The sequence below is a fragment of the Apteryx rowi genome, unplaced genomic scaffold (assembly GCF_003343035.1).
Source record: "Apteryx rowi isolate R43461 unplaced genomic scaffold, aptRow1 scaffold_291, whole genome shotgun sequence".
Lineage (NCBI taxonomy): Eukaryota > Metazoa > Chordata > Aves > Apterygiformes > Apterygidae > Apteryx > Apteryx rowi.
In genome coordinates, this window is record NW_020449319.1 from 684865 (window position 1) to 704791 (window position 19927).

General features: G+C 36.6%; 1 protein-coding gene across 1 annotated transcript in view; it reads left to right on the plus strand.

Moving 5' to 3' along the window:
- DLG2 (discs large MAGUK scaffold protein 2) overlaps positions 1-19927 on the plus strand; it is a 646550-nt gene that overhangs the window by 234144 nt on the left and 392479 nt on the right. The window contains exon 3 of the mRNA XM_026069322.1: positions 1299-1352. Coding sequence (XP_025925107.1) covers positions 1299-1352 — 54 coding nt within the window. The remainder of the gene's footprint in view (positions 1-1298; positions 1353-19927) is intronic.

A 19927-nucleotide genomic window follows, 5' to 3' on the forward strand; every position in this document is an offset into this window, starting at 1 on the left:
CTGCATCAAAAATTTGAAAGAAACTGATACTCTCAAAACATTTGAACTGCTTCACTAATGTTACGCTCTTTATCCGGGTTATGTTTCTTAGGTTTTAAAATACTGTAGAGAGTATTGGACAGCAGAAACCTGACCACTGTTTTCAAGAGCTCTGTAATCTTCCCTGTGTGCACAAAGAGATTCTGCAGCCTATACAACTTTAAAGTATAAAGCAGTTGTTCACTGGCTAATATACAGAGTGGATAAATAGGACTAACGAGCTAGTAGGCTCGTTAGTATGCATTAATGTGCTCATCAGCTTGATAAGGCACCTGGAGAGCCTTTACAGGCATCAGGGAGGTGGGGAAGGGTTGCCCTCCGTTCTTTGCAGTCTTGATGTTCCTGGGTTGTCCTCTCCTATCTCCCTCTCTTTTTCCATTTGAATTTTGAAACTTTTCATGTTGGTGTTTTTCCTCTTGAGTCCTGCCTCTGTCTGCCGTTTTACATACGGCGCGTGGCTCTGCCCTGCAGACTTTCTTATAACGCCACAATTTCAACAAGAGTCTGAGCCGAGGTCACGCAGCCGGGCCGAAAGGGAGCTCGGCTTTGAATCACGGTGGCTGAGCCCCGGCAGGGGAAGGGGAAGAGCTTATAGCACTTCAAGGGGCTTGAAAGTTGGACATAGGTTTCATCAATAAGTCAAAGATCAGGCTGGGCAGCTTTACAAATTCACAAATCTCTATAAACCACGTCCATATTTCAAATTAAACATTGGCTGAGTTATGCCTGTTGCTTGTGAGTCATGCAGGATATATATAGCTTTGATATAGATATGTAGTATCTGTATGCATGAAAATATGATATTTATAATGTATATGTAAGTAGTATAAGCATATAAAATATTGACTTTTGTCCTCTGCAAAGATCAGCTGATCATCTTTGTTTTGCTCAAACACAAAAAGTGAATTTGTAAAATAGGAGGAACTGAACCTCTCGCCCCCAAAGTCCCCTGATTCTAAGGTGAATACTTCATGTTTCTTACAGTTTTACTCAAAAGTGAACCACTGCTTATTATATGCTCAGGTTGTGATCCAAAGCCTAAYGAAGTGAGAAAGAAAGACCGCAGTGAGTTGTGAACTGGAGGCTTCTAATATTTTCTTCCATCCTTTAACTGACTGAACAGTACCCAAAGTTGTATGCAGTGTGAGTTCAGTGGGAAGCTAGGCTGTTATCCTTTAGACGTATCATTAGAGGCATTTCAATATTAAAGAATTTCAAAAATTTGAAATTTTTTTTCTCTTTTCTTTTTTTCCTTCCAGGCAAGCCCTGCCCCTATAATTGTCAACACAGACACTTTGGACACAATCCCATATGTAAGTATTAATTTTCTTATTGTTATTGTTTATTTTCCCACAAAAAGATCTATTCATTATTGGACAGAAATTATAAATAAATCATGCAATTAATTGTGTCTTTTACAGTTACACAGTTAATTATTTACCAGAAGAACATATCAGGAATGGCAATTACACTCAGGTGTATATTWTATAGACATAATTTTTAGTTCAGACTTCAATGCACACACTGTAACTTGCTAAAACTAGCATTTTTCAAAAAATAGTGGGTTCATTAAGTCTTTCCTCCTTTACAGTCACATAAAACATGAAGATTTCCTTTTTAGAGCATCAAGAGCCCTTCTAGTTTATTATAAAGATGTCTAAATGCACACTATAATATTAAAATGCTGCTAACGGCTCTTGATTTTGTTGTCTATGTTCCTTCTGAAGAGGAAAGCTGCTTCTGATAAACAACTTAACACAAACCAGGTGACGTCATATTTTCTTATTAATGTCTTTTAATTGTTATGACTTTTAGGAAAACCAATTYTACCCCAAAATAAATGCATCTTTTCATTAAAATAAAAAAAACCTCTTCTTCTACAAGCATTTGATAACTTTGTCATTTTTAGACTGCAGAAGCAGTTGAAAATAAAGATCAGAGAAAGACAAAGAGGATGCATAATAAAGATATTATTAAGCTTAAATGATCAGAAGCAAGCAAATAGTAAGAAGATAGCCAGCCAGTATCTAATCTTTCCTAGCTCTACTCTTGGTTATCTTTTTAAAGCTCTTAATTAACGTCCCTCATCTGTCATTTTTTTTGTCCACATCTGTTTCCTACGATTCCCATGCATGAAGGCAATTATTTATGAATTATTTATCCAATATATTGCTGGGTTCCATCTTTTAGAAAAATATCGATGCTTAATAGGAGCTGTCTTTGCCAGCTTGTTTGGTCCTGACAGTTCATAAACTTAGAAATTATTGTGCAGAGCATGTATAAGGACCATATATAAGAAGAATGACACTGGTGGAAAGCAGAGGAGAATTAAGTCCCTTTGCTAGAAATTTTAACCATTGGAAAGGGTGGAAAAGTTAACTCAAATTTCTGTGTTCATTTGCATTCAGCTTTCTTAAAAGACTTCCTGGTTTCTTTTTTAAGTCCGTTTTCATTTCTAACATCAGAACTGTCCATTCTGGTCTCGCTTCCTATAGGTCTGGCTTTTCTTCCATTTTAATGAGACATTTTACACTTATTCTTGTATGGTTTCCACCAAGAGGGGGCCCCAGTTCTCATTTCCAGTGCCAGACCTGGACCCTGGACAGTCTGCAGCTACAGTTACAGTGCTAGAAGCCCTAAATACAGATGCAATTATAATAGTGACAAGATGTTCAATCAACAAGATTTATTCCCATAACACAATCTATCAATGCTTATATGCTTTTATACCAATTTTATATTGGTATCTCTTCTTCTTAAAAAAAAAAAAAAAGAAAGAAAGAAAAAAGAAAATAAAGCAACAAAACACTTTAAAGAGAAATATTGACAGTAGAGTGAAAAGTGCCTGTGGGCTATGTTTCAATCTCCAACACATGATGTGGACTAGATAAATAAGCAGAAGGTGCTTGTTGTAAAAATAGATGATTCTGAATTAGTCACCTTGTTCTTATGCAATGCATGGGAAGAATTATGTCCCTTAGAAATGGGACACATCAGAGCTACCAAAGAGGGACTTATTTAGGCTAGCCAATAAGAAATGTCAAGGTGAAAAATATCTGCTGAGCCCAGGGCAACATAGTGCCCCACAGGACGTGCGATCTTTGCTTTGCAAATAGGCTTTTCTTTCTGATCAGGATTTGCATGCTTGAACACTCTCCAAAATGAGGCAGACTGGCAAACATATGGAAAAATCTCCTCCTCCAGCCTAACACCTGGAAGAGTAGGCTGGGAGACCCGGGTTCTCATTTCTGCTCTCAAGAGCATTTCAGTTTTGTATGGGTTTCTTCAGTTTTGTGGTATTCCCTCAGCTAGGAAAACGCTGCAATCACTGGGCCAGATAGCCGTGCACGTTCGGCTCTGTGTGCATCCCCTCCCGGCCCAGGAAACTCCTCAAAATCAGGCTTACAGGCACCCTTGCCCTGTAATACTGCGTAGGTGACAGTGAGGCTTAATCTCTCTGTTAAATATTGGAAAAGACAGAAGAAAATCCTCCAAAGCTAGGTGAGCTGTGCAAGTTTATAATGATGCACCTATCATCATATCATTTATCTTAAAGGAAATATAATTTAGCAGATAGGCCTTAAAATGGCTTTCCTGATAAGGCAGTTCAGAGAGGTGGTAGAATGCTAAATTTAATTATTATTATTTTGACGTTTGAATATGAGTTGGGCCCCTACCTTTTCAGCACTGTCAGGACTTCCAGATATGCCTAAAGGAAGGATGTAAATGCCTAGGGACATCCCTGGTGAATGGTTCTCTGGCAGATTATTTCATTTCATCGTTGGCTCACCAGCCCAAGAAAACTTTCTCACAATATAGGCTTTACACACAATATTCACACAATACTTGAAGGTACCTTTGACGCATTTCTATTTCAGCAATAATGCTATTAATTGTCCCTGCCACCTTGCTCCAAAAATCCCTGAGTGTTTTCAGACAGAAGGAGGGGACCTTGTTGCAATGAGCSGTATTCATAAAGCTTTTTCAAATGTAATGTTTCTAGCYGTCYGCCAAAGATAAATTTCCTTTTTGCAGTGGGTAAACACCCTGGTTTGTCTCGCTAACATGTTAATGAATTTTATTCATGTAATTAAAACTTTCGGTACTGTTGACATTTTTCAAAACTTACAGGCCTTTCAATTTAATAGTTTGAAAAAAATTCATCCTGTGAGGAGTCATTTTTCATCAATATGCTTTTCTTAAATGAGATAAAGGAAAAGGTCTTATTATATTGTATGCTGTTCTTTATAGTTTGGACCTGCAGGAAATAATAGAAGAAAGAGCTAATTAGCTCTTTTCTAGGTTCAGTGACTTGGAAAAACTTTGGCTTGCTAAGCTTTGGTCAYAGAAGTAAATTTGATAGGAATCTTCAATGGCACAAAATGGATTATTCTGTGGTGTTTTAAGCACAATTAAACATTTGTAGGAGTTTGCTTGTTCTTTATTCTTTGGCTGTAAATTTTAGATCTTTTAGTATAATGARAACCATTAATTTAATACTGTATGAATGATCTCAATTTCCCTGTTGCACAGAACAAACCTTATTTATTTCTTTTTTGCTTTCTAAAATGCTGTAGAATTAAGTAAAAACTAACTCTGATGCCAGCTTTGTTGCAACACTTGCAGCAGTTGATATGAACCTTTGTATTTAATTTATAATGGAATTCCGTTTTAAGCTGCATTTGCTTTCATCTTTGCATCTCATTAGTCTAAACTTGCTCAGGTGCCCTGACCGTTCCCTTCCTCCCCCTGCTCCCATCACACTGCTAAGACCTAGAGGAGGGTGGACTTTATGCTCCCTTTGCTCCCAATGGATTCCTCATATTTCTTCAGTCTCCCATTGCTCTTCCAAATCATTATTATTATTAATGCTTTGCTATTAATGTTTTTCTAAATCATTATTATTATTAATGCTTTGCTATTAATGCTATTAATGCTAATCTGTGCTGCTGCGGGTACACTCAGGTTGTTTCCTAAGGAAGTTAGGTTATATTTTCGGGAGCTATAACCAGATGTTTGGATTGTGTCACGCATACCTGGCCATGTGGCTGCTTTGGTGTATCCCTGTTTGGGCTTGTCCAGAGCTCAGACCCTTTTTGGCGATGCTGGAACGGGGGCTGAGGAAAAGCCTCGGCTCTCTTCCCTGTCACCCAAGTCAAGCCAACATACCTGAATTTAGCATATGAAAGGTAGTACAGGGAGACTTAAATAAATGCTGCAGAGAATAATAAATTCTTCTTTTTTAGTTTGTAAGAAAAGGATGGGGAAAAATGATGAATTTCTGAGAAACAGTCAGTGCTCTAAAGGCTTTTGCTGAGTAATACAAATGTAGGTACAGTCTAGCCCTAGGGAAGTAAATTGGAGGAGGGAGATGGCTTTATATAGTTCTATAATAAAGCATAAGTCACATGGCATTGCATAATAAATATAAAATATGATGTATAACTATTATAAGCAAATATTTCAACAGAATGGTAATGGGGCATAAAAAGAAATCCTTTTTTGTCTAAAGATGCTAGAATCATGAATTTTACAAAGCTTGATAGTTCTTAGAGTTAGGGTTATTGAATAAACGAGTGTTTAATATTTTTTTTCTATTTTCCCTGTGACTGAATAAATTTGTTGCTTATGTCACCTTCTTTGTAATTAGTCTGAGCATAGTCTGGGAAGTTAGATTTTACATCTTACCATCTCAAATGCCTCTTATTTTTTCCAGTTTGAGAAACACATTTTATTTGTTTGTTTTTCATGCTCATCTTTCATTCTGTCAGTTAATATGCATTACACTGGAAAAGCTAAATCAGATAAAGCTCCATGATAGCTCTTAAAAGCTGCATTGGCTTGGCTTCTCTGCTTTGGCCCTTGAATTGTATCACGGTGATGTTGTTTGCGGTAGTAATAGCTGCTGTGCTCTAAATGTCACCATTTCAGCAGTGGGCTAAGTGATTTTTCTCTTATAATAGCAGCATTATGAAGATTGATTTAATTCACATTTGTAAAATATTTTGAGAGCACTAATGAAAATATGCTACACAACAGAAAACTGATAAATTAACATAAAATAATTCCCCCTGAAACATATATAAACAGAAGAATCTTCATTCTGCCATCTGAGGACTTGAATGGGTTTTAGCATGATAAATAGTAGTAACATTCAGGATGTTTTCTTGTGCTCCAAAACCCAAAGCAAAAGAATGGAATGGATCAGATTTACTTTGCCTCTATTTCATATCCATTGTTTTTCTTCCTGAAAACCAGTGTATTTCATACCTTTTGTTTTAAAATATACCACTTTAGAAAGGAACATTTTTACAGAAAGAGTGGAAGTGATTTAGGAGTAAAAGCATCGTTGTTTTTACTTGGCTTCTCTCTTAAATTCTCACGGCAATTCTGATTATTTAAGTCTCATCATACATATAATCTTTAACCGGGGAAGAAAGCACCTTTTTAAATTAAAACAGCTTTAAGATGTGGGGGAATTTCTTTTCATTTCCTCAGGAATGAGCACTGCCTTGTATATTTGATAGCCACATATCATGTTACATAAGAAATCAGAAGAAAACCTTAACTGTGTCTGGCTTTTGGTGTAAATATCAACATCTTGTCAATCCATCATGTTAAGCATTCCTTGGCCATGTATCTAATTATGCCCTGACACTTTTATTCTGCAGACTTATAATGCTTCCAATTTTCAATTACCTGCGAATAACCCTGGCCTTTAGATTCAATCAAGAAGCTCTTTCTGTAGATGTTTGATTGAGACTTTGCCATTAGCACGCTGGGGAAAAGGCGCTTATTGAATTGTAAAGAGTATAGCTCATACACGTGTCTCTGTCCCTTCTGCTTCAGGTAACCACAGCGGGGAACAGGGATAAGTGATGCTTCATACTCTTGTTTGCACCATCTGGAGCGCATGTACCTTAGCATTTTCATTCAGATCGTGCGTGTGCATTAGAAGCAAATTTATTGGTTGTCCTCATTTACCAGTCTTTAGTTTGCATGCTGGAGATCACGAAGAAGAGTCTTCCTGAGAGAAAAAAATAAACTGGAAGTTGTGCTTCTCAATATCCTCAGACCACTAATGAATGGCCAGTCCTTTGGACCATGCTGGAGCTAGTCTGAACTAAAACCCGTTGCAGAGGCGCAGTGCTTTGCTCTCGTAGYTATTCTGCTCTGTGAGCCTGCTCCTGTTGGGCTGCGCTTCCCCTCCTTGTAGCCTAAGCTGTTGTATTGCGGGCAGACCAGCAAGCAACTGCTCTCATCAGTTATTTATATCACTTGCAGAAAGTCATACATTCATATGTACATAAATATACATGTGTGTACGTGTGTGTGTGCGTGTGTATATATATATATATATATATATATATTTGCACTCGCTATGCCTAACTATGCTTCGTCTTTAATTCACCCGAGAGAACTTGTCCGAGAGGTGAGCACGTGCTGCAGAATTCAGAGCAGACTGTGTCTATATTAGAGCTCTTCGAACCACTTAGAGATTTGAGTCAGCCTAGAATTTTATGGCCCGAACTGACCTAAATTAAATGTAGTTTGAATTGGTTTTTGTCTTGCTCCCCCGACCTTGAATTAGCTTCTGCTTTTGTGTCACTTTTGATATATTACACGACAAGCCCATAGCTAGTGTTACTGGATTTTGTAGCAGTCAGCTGAAACCAGTAGGGTCTGTGGATTTGCAAGGATCCAGGGGCTAACATGACATCTTGAAAGTATGCTTTTATAGTATAGTCTGTAGTCTTAAGCCATCAAACTCATTGTATCCTGTAAATGTTTCTGTTCATTCGAGTTTCTGTTCTTCTGTATAAAAGGCATAATTGAGAAATATGTTCAAGCAATTGATAAAGCTCTTCGAGCAAGTACCTATGAGGCTATTTTTTCATGATCATAGCTGTATTCTGAATTACTTTGTCATGAATTTTTAGTTCTTAACTGAACTGGGAAACCCAGCACATGATTATAGAAAGTGCAAGTGAACAGTTATTTTACCTGCAGGTTTGATTTCTTTGTGATTCGAGACAATGGCACTTAACTAGGTAGATTTCAATGGATCAGAAAGGTGTTGAAGTTAACTGAAGGGTTTTTTCAAAAGTGAAAGGAAAGTTAGCAGAGATGTCATTATCTTACTAGTTTTAATCTTTATATAGAAGGAAGAAGGAGCTTTACTGTAATATACAACTTAATTTTGGAGGGTCTCAAACATTAGGCAAAATTTAGAATGCTTTGTCAGTGATATAAGTATTCCTTTGACCTCAGATAACCTGAGAAGTAAAGAGAAAGTAACTATTCAGTATTGTATAGAAAACTAATTCTGGTGAAAAATGGAAAAGAAATTATTGGTTTCGTCTTTTAATGGAAGGGCTCAATTTCTGTGAAGCTTCTGTACTTTCAGATGAGATATATCCTCAATTTATTTGTAAGAGAAACCTTGGTAAGTTCAAGGCTATTTATTTTTTATGTCTAGAATTGATTTATGTTTCACTTTATAAAGTACCTTTTAAAGTTCAGCCAAGGCAAGGCTGCTGTTATCTTGGTAGTACATAACACAGCATTAGTAACAACATCAGATAGAAAAAGTTCCCTTCCTCCATATTCTTTTATGTTTGCACTTAACAATATCCACTGCAGTTCTTATAGGAGGGTTGTTTCACCTTATTTAGGTTAACTTGTTAAAAATCTTAGAATGCCTGCAGTATGTTCTTACTCCTTTCATATAGCAATATAAATCTGAGCAAACACCTTTTTTGCTTTAAAAAAGGCAAAGTTAACCATTTACGTTCCCTCTCATTTTTCCCCATCCTTAGCCAGTTGACCTACACCGTGAAGCTAACACTCCTTCAGCCCTGTTCCAGGAAATGTTCCAAAGCAAAGCTCCCACTTTTGGAAACTGTCAATGTTGACTGTGTTGGAATGTTTTAAGTGACCCATTTCCACATTTTGCATAATAAAAAAGCATGCCATTTTTAATGCAGTGAACTGATGAATTGGCCTCAATGGTAAATTATATTTTAATCAGTGTTTAGAAAGCCTAGCTCTGCATATAGTAGCAAATCCGCATATACCACATAAAATATTTGTTTTCCTGATGTTAAAAATCCCTTCTCTCGTAATTTTCTATAGAAGATTGCTTTAGTTTGAGGATAATAAAAAGTAAGGATGCCTACATGAGATAATTTTCACTTTTTGGTTAGTTTATAATGAGAAATGGTAACTGAGGTGCAATCCTATATTAACATAGGCAATCAGCTCCACAGTGATTAGTGCTTGTAAATTGTTCTCCATGAAGATGGAAATAGTTTAAAACTTGGATTCTTTTTAGTCAYGCATTATTTGTACTGATTATATCATTCTTCATATTAGCTCGGCAGAAAACTTTAATGGGTTTTGACAAGTGTGATGCTTGTTTCACTCTGCACAGCTTGATTGGGCTGTTATGTGATCATAACAATATTAATCTTCCACAATGTCCAAATTCAGGACTTTAAATTTGCACAGGTGATGTAAAGGTGAGCACAGTACTCTGGGTTTATCTTGAAATCATTGATATGTATGATTTATCAATGGTTTGCTATAATAATTCAGCTATAATCTTTTTTCAAGTAACGTGCAGTGTAAGTTTGGTTAATCACTATGACTTCACCATCATCTTTCTTTATGATAGAAGCTGATTGTTGTTATCTTAATAGTGTTCTTTCTTACTCTAAAAATTGTAAAAGCCTCCATTTGTCCATATGACCCCTTGTTATTGCCCCAGCGGAAGACAAACATACTTTGCACTTGGTGCTCTCAATGCTGTTTTATTTCTTTTCAGAGACTTTGTGTATTACTTTGAAGTTTGTAAAATAAGCCAGAGAAGTACTTTTTCTTCTCCAGGCACTTGATTCCCACACAGAAGGACACAAATATATTCTACTTTATGGTACATTTCATTCAAATGTCTTGACACTGCTGAAAAATGTCCATCTTTCAAAGTCCAGGAGCTGTTCTCATGACTTCAGTAGACCAAGCTCATAAATAAGACCAAGCTTATAAATAAGTTGGTCTTTATCRGAACTGGACACCAGCCTTTCAGTTATATCTGTCTCAATGAACCTTATCTCTTTATCCAGGCCTATTGGAAGACAATAAATGATACTTGACTTTCTATCTAGTTCTTGAATTCCACGTCTTTGTGATATTTGGCTGTTTCTAAAACTTAGTTAAATTATTTTTTGGAGGCAGCCACCTGCTTTACAGAAATTAAATCTTTAACACTATAAATAGTGTGGGCTTATATATAGTTTGAGTCTTGTTCCTTATTTTCAGGTGTCTTCTAGCCATTTCTGCCCACTCTTATTGAATCTTATTGATTCAAAAAGATTACGAGAATTGCTCTTTCTGTCAGCCTTTTAATCCTTCTGCATTGGGGAAAATAGAAGATACATAGCAATGAATAAAAACCTGCAAAGTTAAACAAACTTTTTTTTTTTTTCTTTTCAGTTTAGCCTTGTGGTCTGTGATACCAAAAATTGCGATCCTTGCAATATGTGTGCACGAATAGCATACTCCAGATCAAGGATGAGGTAGAAATGAATGTAATCCTCATAAAAAGGTGGCTGGTATTTCTTTGCCTCATATAAACATCTATTGAGTGTGGAAATTATCTTCTGAAATATCTTCAGAGCAGACCTGTTAGCTTCATATGCAGTATAATAGAGCCCAGCAATGCCTGTTTAATAGCATTGTGGTTATCAGAGCATTCCATGGCCAGCAGATATAATATATACAAAGCTATATATATATTTATATAAAAAACGATCACTAGCCATTTCACTGTATTAAACTGCACTGATCCCTAACTTTATTACGTAATGGTGAAATCTCTGCTAGCATAGAGTTTACAGAATAGATATGGAACTCATAGGGTTTAGTATTTCAGGAAAACTAGGGGGRACATACTAAAAATACTACATGTAGTATGCAAATTATTTTTTACTTCTGAAAATGGATAAAGCAATGCTTGACTCTTTTAAGTGGTGTTGCATAATATAAGGTTAAACATTTTCAAAGTATTGTTTCTATGTTGCAGTAGTGTATTTTTGTATATTAAAAATATTCTTAGATTTATTTTTTTTTGCCACAGTGTTTTTTGCAACAGAATTTTCTTAATTTGAGGGAACTTGTTATGCAGTAGAATAACTTGTTCTAAAGAGCATCATGGGTCAGCATTTTTCTCAAGCTTCCTTTTGTCTTTTTACCCAATGCTTCCATGAAGCATCTCTGCTGTTATATATGGTAGTAGTTAGCAGGTAACCTTAAAGGTATAATCCCTTGTTTTTGGAATAGTGCACAGAAAGTATTTCAAAAATAACATTAAGGTTCCCCTTTCAAGATTTCATCTTTGGTATTGGAAATGAAATGGATGAATTTTTTTTTCTTTCCTCCTTAAATTTAAGTTGATGAAATTTCTCTTAGACTGATGTGATGCTTATCCTACCAAGAAAGCTGAGAAACATTTGAAACAATTTTCTGAATTTTGGCTGGGCTTAGATTGYGACAGGTGATGATCAGTCATGCAGTTTTAGCTGCTTCTCAGGATGTACATTGTTAATCCCTGTGAAAAACAGTGACATCGATTTTATTTCCTGGAGCCTGTAAGAATAGAAAACAGCTTTGAATTTGGCTTGGATGTTCAGGTTGTCTTTTTTTTTCTGTAGCAAAATTAATTGGGCATCAAGGAGCTGGTCTTTTATGTTCTTAGCTATAGAGGGAGGAGGACTGTGACTTCTTGACCGATATGCACTAAAGACTCTTCCAAGATTTTAAGAGAAGTAGTGAGCCTTTCAGTCATTGTAAAAAAAAATTGGTAAAGCAGGTAACTTATGCATAGAAAGTTGGTCCTATAGAATACACAAATGTTTGTTTAAAAATGTATGTGTATGCTATTTATGACAATATTCCTTATTATTCATTATTATTATTTGTGTGAGTATTTTCTTTCCCTTTTCAGAGCCTGCTCCCCCTTGCAGGTAGCACGTCCCCAGGTGGATAAATGTAACATTAGTTACACAGGTACAAGCCCAGTGACACTGGTGGGGTTGCACCAGTGATGCTGGGAGTACAACTTAGCCTTCAGTACTTGTGCTAGATTTAACACACGGAAAGAAAGAACCCAGGCGAACTCACTGATTGTGGTTTGCCCACTGGCTGGCAATGGGGTAGTGGAGCGGGGAAGAGAATATTAACTCACAAAACATATTGGGAGAGACCATTCCAGACACAAAAATGTTAAGTCAGAGTAAGCTGTCATTTAACAAGTTGCAAAAGATTAGATGATGCTGTTTATATTTTTTATTTGCTTAGGAAATGGGGTATCTTCATTGTATACCTCATCATATGATCGCGACCCAAAATCTGTCACAGATATCAAAGAACACATTAAGTGATTGCTCTTCTTTGATTGACTAAAATTTTGCCAGTCAGTATGCTATTGATTTCTTCCTAAAACTGAGAGGAAATTTTATCATCTCAASTGTTTAAATGAATCTGTCTTAATAATCCTTAGTTTATGTATTAGTTTCTATCTATCTTTTAAATACTCTTACTCTAAGCACAGCTACTAACCTTTCAAATAAAATTGTGCAAACTGTAGTATTAAACATTAGTAAAATAACCTTGTAAGTCCCAAGTTACAAGTACTTCACAATCTTAGCTGATGAAATAAGGTCCATCAAGCAACAGCAGTTTTTCATTTTGTGTATCTTGTACGTAGATTGCAGTATTGTAAATGCACTTCTAGAAATGTATGAACTGTTCAGCGAGTTGAAAAGTTCAATGCATTGTCCTCCAAAACTGAAATGGGCTGGAGGCGGAGGATCCTGACAAACTGAAAGTTTATGGTTAGCCATATGTTAGGATGTCAGTAACAGCAGAAGCATAGAAGAAAATGAAATGTAGGCTGACTGTGAACTTATGAAGCTGAATGTCAACAACACAAGAGAGAATGTAACTTTTGGACAAAAATCATTGTATTTGGTTCTCTGAAACATGCTGTTTGAAATTCCTGCATTAATGTATATTACAAATTTAAGATGCAAGGATATTAGGAATTTTAGGAAATTATTCTTTCAGGAAGCAAATCCTAAAAGTCTGAAATGGCCCCATAGAGTCAGTGAGCAGACAGGTTCCTCAAACGGCAGTTCCATCTGAAGTCTGAGATAGATGACATAAATCATAAATCTGTTGATGCCTCTCTTTCTCTAGTGCCTGCAAAGCAAAGCCTAGATGACTGCTTAACATAGATATCTACCTGTTAGATAGCTAATAGGAGGGGACATGAATTTATCTTAGTGTAAGAGATAAGGTTGAATGTACCAAAGGTGAAATCTGCAGATTTTTTCTTTTGCTGGTCCTAATTCCATACAACTTGGAAGTGCTAGCCTAAACAGTATTCATATACAGAAGTCGTTTCATTTCCAGCTTCTGTGACCCCATATGAAATAATGATCTCTGCTTTGAGCTGCTCCATGGATTATGCTTATTAGTCTGGGAGTTCTGCAATGGGTCACTGTCAGGTGTATGGAGCACTTACAGTTACAAAAGTGTAAGCAGTTTTCTCCTGAGGTGTATACGACCAACTGCACAATGTGGACAAAATAAATGAAAAGAAGACAAAAGAATGTTTGATGGCGCCAAAGGATAGAGTATTATCTAAAAGCAACATAAAATGACAGGAATACCTAGAAGGAGGGTATCAAGATATATGTTTTTTGGATAAGTAGAAGATCTAAGGAGATAGAACAGCTAAGAAAAGATCTAAATTGTCACTGAATAGGGGAAAAGGATCATGAAGAGTGAGAGTAGCAAGGCAAGCAAGGGAAACTGGAAGAGAAGCCATTATTTGGACAAGATTTTAAATTAAGGATAAACAGGTGAAGCATATTAATAAAAGGAATCCAGATGCATGGAATGTATGAGGGACTTAACAGGAGTTGTGGGAGAAGATTAAGTTAAAAGTTTAGCTGGAAAGATTAGAAGGTGGAAAGTCTACTGTGAATGACCCTTTGGTTGAAGTGTGTTTAGACAAAATATATCTAATTCTATATGTATGTGCACGCATCTGTGTGCAGACAGAAAGAAAATAACAGATTTGGAGGTGGTAAGACAGAAGAAACAAGTAAAAAACATGAAAAGAATGAAAATCAGATAAGGTAGAAGAGGCTGAGATGGAGACGTGGGAAGCTATGAGTGGTGCCAGGGAATGGTGACACGAGTATAGAAGATGATTTTATTCTGAGCAAGATTTGAGAAATGAGGTACAGCGAGATGATAAAAGGGAGCTGGGAAGCAACTAGAGAAGAATGGTAAAGGTTACTAACTAAGCAGGTATTTTCTTCAAGAGAATTAAAACAAACAATCAAACAAAACAAACAGGGTAACAATGAGTGAGGGAGAAAGAGTAGGAAAGGATGAGTACAGTACACTGACAGTGAAGAAGGAGGTAGAATAAAAATTAAGACCTGAAAAAGGATATAGGAGACACCTAAGAGGAAAAGAATCAGCACAGAAGTTGCCTTTGAGAAGAGTACAAGCTGATCATGAACTTGATGGAGATCTTTACAGGTGTTCACTAAGAGCTGCATTTGGCTTCTGGGAGCTGTGCTCATTTTGTTTTTTGCTCATTTTGCTCATGTTGTATATCTTGATATCTTGATATCTTATGGTATCTTAATATTTATGGTATCTTCTCTAAATGGTGTACAATAGCTGGTGGCAGACTGCTGTATGGGCTTCTGCGGAAGCGTTCACATATCAGTTACACTTATACTGCAAGACCTATTACTGATAAACCATAAATTTCCTGGAAAATCATATGGCCTTTCACTCTTCTTCTTTCTTCACACCAAAACAGTTGTATTATGACAAGAAAGCTTTAGTTAATGGTAAATTTTCATCCAAAGAGCTTAACGCATTTTCCCTGTTTCCTAGAGGATATATAGGGGAAAAGGAGGAAGTGGAGTAAATTATGCACTGAGATTAAAAATAGATGCAGGGTATCTTGACAGAAAGCACATAAAATGCATTCATTCTCTTAGATAATGAAGAGCAATATGAAAAGCTTTCTGACAGCCTCTTCAGGACACTTTGAAAATACAAAATCATCATATTTGAAATCAGAGAACACAGGAGACTATTTTCTGTATGTTTACAGGCAGAGAGAAAGGAAACTTTAAATTCTCTTGGAAAAATATTGAAAGTATATCAGTACATTTCTTGACAACAGTAAAGAAGCTTTGGTGATTAATGAAGAAAGATCCTACATCTGGAGATGGTGAAGGGCTAAATAAAGAAAGGTCTTTGGTCTTGCTGATGCAACAGAAATCATGAAGGGCTCTTTAATTTTTATTCCTGTTTGACTATACAAATGGCCTTGATGTTTCTGAAATGTAAAATGGACTGCCTTAATAATGCAGCAAATTAGAAATCTTTAAAGGACAAATATGTCCTAGGGTCACTTGTACAATAAGAATTTGGCAATCCTGTATTCTGCTGAGGTTTGGGTGGTTAAGCAACTGATGAAACCTTGCAGCCAAAAGAATCAAAATTACTTGTTGAATAAAAATCACTGTAAATGAGTGATAATAAAAGCAGAAGAAGCTATCTTCTTTCCTGAAGACAGCTGAAAAACAATATCCAATTAAATATAATTAAAATGGAAATTTGTTTGTAATAGAAGTCTACAGATGTAATTTTTAGGCCAAACACTCTCTTCTTGAAAATAAGACTAAGCATAACAAACAGCTCTGATGACACCATTTTATTAGAAAGAATAGGTGCAGTGGTCTCAGAATACTGCAGTTGTATAAATTCTAAGAGTGTTTTAGTGATGTTATTGCTGCTATTGTTATACAGTTTTTATCATTAAAATTCATGTGATGACATCTTTATCTTATTGCATGGATGAATGCAGTGGTAGATGTGTAGAAGTATAGCAAGAAAGAATTAGGCAATGCTTATTTGTTTGAGTGTAAAGATGTCTCATCAAATCAGTCTTTGATACTTTCTCATTGCAGAATTATAAAAAGTGTATTAAATTATCATTGTGAGAAAAAGCATACTATCTATAAAAGTCCGTAGAGCTGAATTTCATTAAGGGACTGCTTCAGTGGCTTATGTCATCCTTAAACTGCACAAAATGAAAGAAGGTTCCTGGCCAGTCATAGTAAAATTCTTCATGGAAAGGAAGAAACAAATCTGAGGTTTTCAGATCCATGTTTTGGTGTGCTGTGTGCTGAGCTTTATTTCAGGCTTTTGACAAAACAGTATATAAAGAACCTCTTTTTACCTGTTGCTTATTTTTCATTCCTCTCAAAGCAAGCAATTCATCTCTGTCCTCTTCAGATGACTAGTGCTTTCTTCTTAGGAAGACAAGTTGTCTGTTATGATCTTTAGTAGTGATTACAGCTTCACTACGTTATATATCTTGAATGCTGGAATCTAGATGGTTACCATATATTACAACTCTTTCTTAAAGAAGCTTTCTATTCAAAAGTTGGAGAGAGTCATTCAATATAACAGATGTGGCTGTAAATATAAGACAACAGTTACTTTGCTTTTGCAAGCAGTTGCTTTAAATATTGCGACTTAATTGAGTTCTAATAACTTATTGTACAGGAGCTGTAAGCTCCTGTACACTCTGGATCACACTTTGGATCATAAACATATGTAAAGTTAGGAGACTGAGAAATCTTCCTTCATCAGAAGTGCTGGCGATGCTGTTGCTGAACAGCCTCAGGGCTTCAAGGCCCTCAGAGGTTCTCTAAAACTTCTGTGAGGACCCGTTCTTCACTTATTGCTTGTGTAGTTTTGTCCTGAACAATCATATTTTTTGTGACCTTCTCAAAATAAAGCATGTTGCTGAATGAGAAGTGTCTTCCATCTAGAGTCTGTCCCTTGAAGAAGGGCCTTGGTTGGTTACGTTCTTCCATGCACCTGAACTTGTGCTCTTCTTACCCRCTTCTACCACAGTCCACTGAGAAACATGCTGCCTTCCCTGAGGCCTGTTACTGTCAGAGGTGCTGCTGAGCACTCTTTTCCCAAGGAAGTGACATCAGTGTCCTGATCAGTATCAGAGAGGTAAAAGTCAGCAGTGGTGTATCTTGGCTCTGGGCTTTTGGATAAGTGGAGAGGCTGAATTGCTCCACATGGACATCCAGGCCAGTCAGTCTTGTGGSATCCGGTGCTGGACATCATGCTGTCCAGGTACCATCAGGAACAGATGTAGACAAGCCCCCAAAAACTGTGGGAAAAGCTGCTAATCCAGAGATTTTGCCTTTTTCTAGTGTGTAATCGTGAAAGAGACATGACATCCCTTCTGTAAAACTTTTCTACCAGTCTAGAGTTAGGAGTAGCGCAGGCACTTAGAAGTGCCTAGAAGTGCGTATAAAGGGAGGTAGATGGTACCTCACATGTCAGCATTTTAGATGTCAAAATTTAGCTGAGGTTAAAGCTACCAGTTGTGTCAAGCTTGCAGACCTGAAAGTTGGGAAAGAATATTTCCAAACAAACTGGGGAATACTTACGGTAGAAGAAGGGAAAATCCTATGAAACAGTTTGACATTGTAAATTTTGCTGTGCATTTTTGCTGCAGCCTGATCTAAAAGCAGAAGTTGGAAAACTCTTGCAAAGAAGGACAGAGGAACAGGTTCCCACTGCAAGAAACAGAAGCTGCTGTTCCAAACAGCCTGTTTACAAGTCTTGTCAGGCCAGAGAACTGCCATAGTTATAATGGACAAAAACAGAGGATATGTCCTTATTCTGCTAAATAAGAGGACCGACAAGCCAGTTTCAGCACTGGACCCCCTCATTCTGCTCATGCTTAACTGCTGGCTCAGTCCTTGGCTGTTTCTTTCCAGGAGGCTTCAAACAGAGATAGCTTTAAGCAGTGAGATTTGGCTGAATATTGACTATAATTTAGCAGTGTAGGTGCATCCAGAGAAGCTAAATATGAAATAATTGTTCTGCAGACAAATGGTGCTACATACATCATCATTCCACCTGCCCCAGGTAGGTGCAAGATCTTCTTTTGTCCTTTAAGTAACTACGTTGGGGTCTGAGCAACCAGCCAGAAAGATAGGGTGGGGAACTGAATGCCRTACATAGATATATATCCTTAAATAACAAAAGGAATTGGATCAAAGTTAGCCTTTTAGTCCGTATCATCCATGTTGCTATGGCACCTGAAAATGGATCTCTACTGTGATTAATGGAGAGCTGACGACCTTTGTGGAATCGTGACTGGGGATGATAAAAGGAGCCCCCTCAGATTATCGTAATCAAGGCAGTGTCGTGTGCAAATACAAGTTGAGCATTAGGCCTGCTTTTTTTCTCCTTTCATCTTTATATAGAGGTTGCTCACTTCTCATGTCCCTCTTTTTCCCATTTTGCTGCACTAACGAGTTTTTAATGCAAAGGACAAGTGATTATAAGCAGTGAAGCAAAGACAGCCTTATAGAGCGAGACTGAGGAATTGAAGACATAGATCAGAGCTTTCCACCAACCTAAGATAAAAGAGAAATTCATGAAAACAGAGACATATAGATAGCTTTGATTTCATTATCATCAGACAGGAAAGGACAAAAAATAGAATAGCTATAAAGCTGTTCATACCTAGTAAGTTGCCTATATTAATGAAAAAGTCTATACAGAAAGTATTAAAATAATAACATAGAACAGGAAAATATCCTATAGGAATATTTATGTTCATATTTGGTTTTAGAATAGTGGAATGTGATTACCAAATAGCAGTCATGTAAGAAGTATAAATATTATGTATGTATTACATATTTTATTTGTCAATGCTGTGTTTCGTTTCATTGTTAAGTATGGGTTATCTGTTTGGATTTTTCTCCCCTTCCCTTTCCTTTTGAACAGAGATTCTGGGGATTGTATTTCTATTACTGATTTCATGGTTTATCAGATCTTGAATTACATACAAATTAAATACTTGGTAGCTTTTATAGGATGCTTTTGTTTGGTAGATACATGTAGCTCGTAATAATATTCACCACAGAAGTACCTAATTACATTCGAAAGGTGCCTGGCTAGATAAAGAATGATTTGCATACGGTACTTTCTGATCGCAGCTCAAAAGCTAATACAGGAATTTAGCAGCRGCAGGGGAGCAGGGTTGGAATGGTCTTGTCCTGCAACAATTCTGACCATTTTTTCCCCCACTTGAYGTCAGGACAAAAATCAAAACCTCAATATTTTGAGCAGGGCGCAGGGGTCGGTTGGCAAACTGATTATCTGAAGGAAAAATACAAAATTGTTCCTCCAAAATTAGGTCAATCATAATGTTTCATCTCAGTTTTGCTCATTTTCTGTAAGTATAAATTAAATAAAATATTAAAGCAAAACTATTTTCAAGGAAACATCCTTTCATCAATAACAGAATGATTTATCGGCAAGATCTTTAATTTTGATTTTAATGTTTTCTGGCAAAATCCAAAAATTGCTGACTTGCTGTAGCTAAGGGACACTTTTAGCAATTCTTCTAAGAGTTTTTAATAATAAAAGTACTTTTATTACTATGAAGTTTACTTATGCAGTCAGATTTTGTAGCTTTCTCGGATGCAACGCTCTACCCATTTAAGAAATGAGGAAACTAAGAAAGGGTTATTAAATGTGTTGCCTAGAGGGACAGAAAAAATCCATGCCAGGCTGGGAACAAGGTTTCAGAGTACTGCTTAAATCAGTGTCATGTCTTTGGTTGATAGATTTCTTGTCCAGTGCAATCCATTTTGATGCCCTACATTTCGTAGTTTAATTTATTTTGACACTGAAACTCAGTGTAAGAATTGCATTAACATTTTGTGCCTTTTTGCCATTCAGT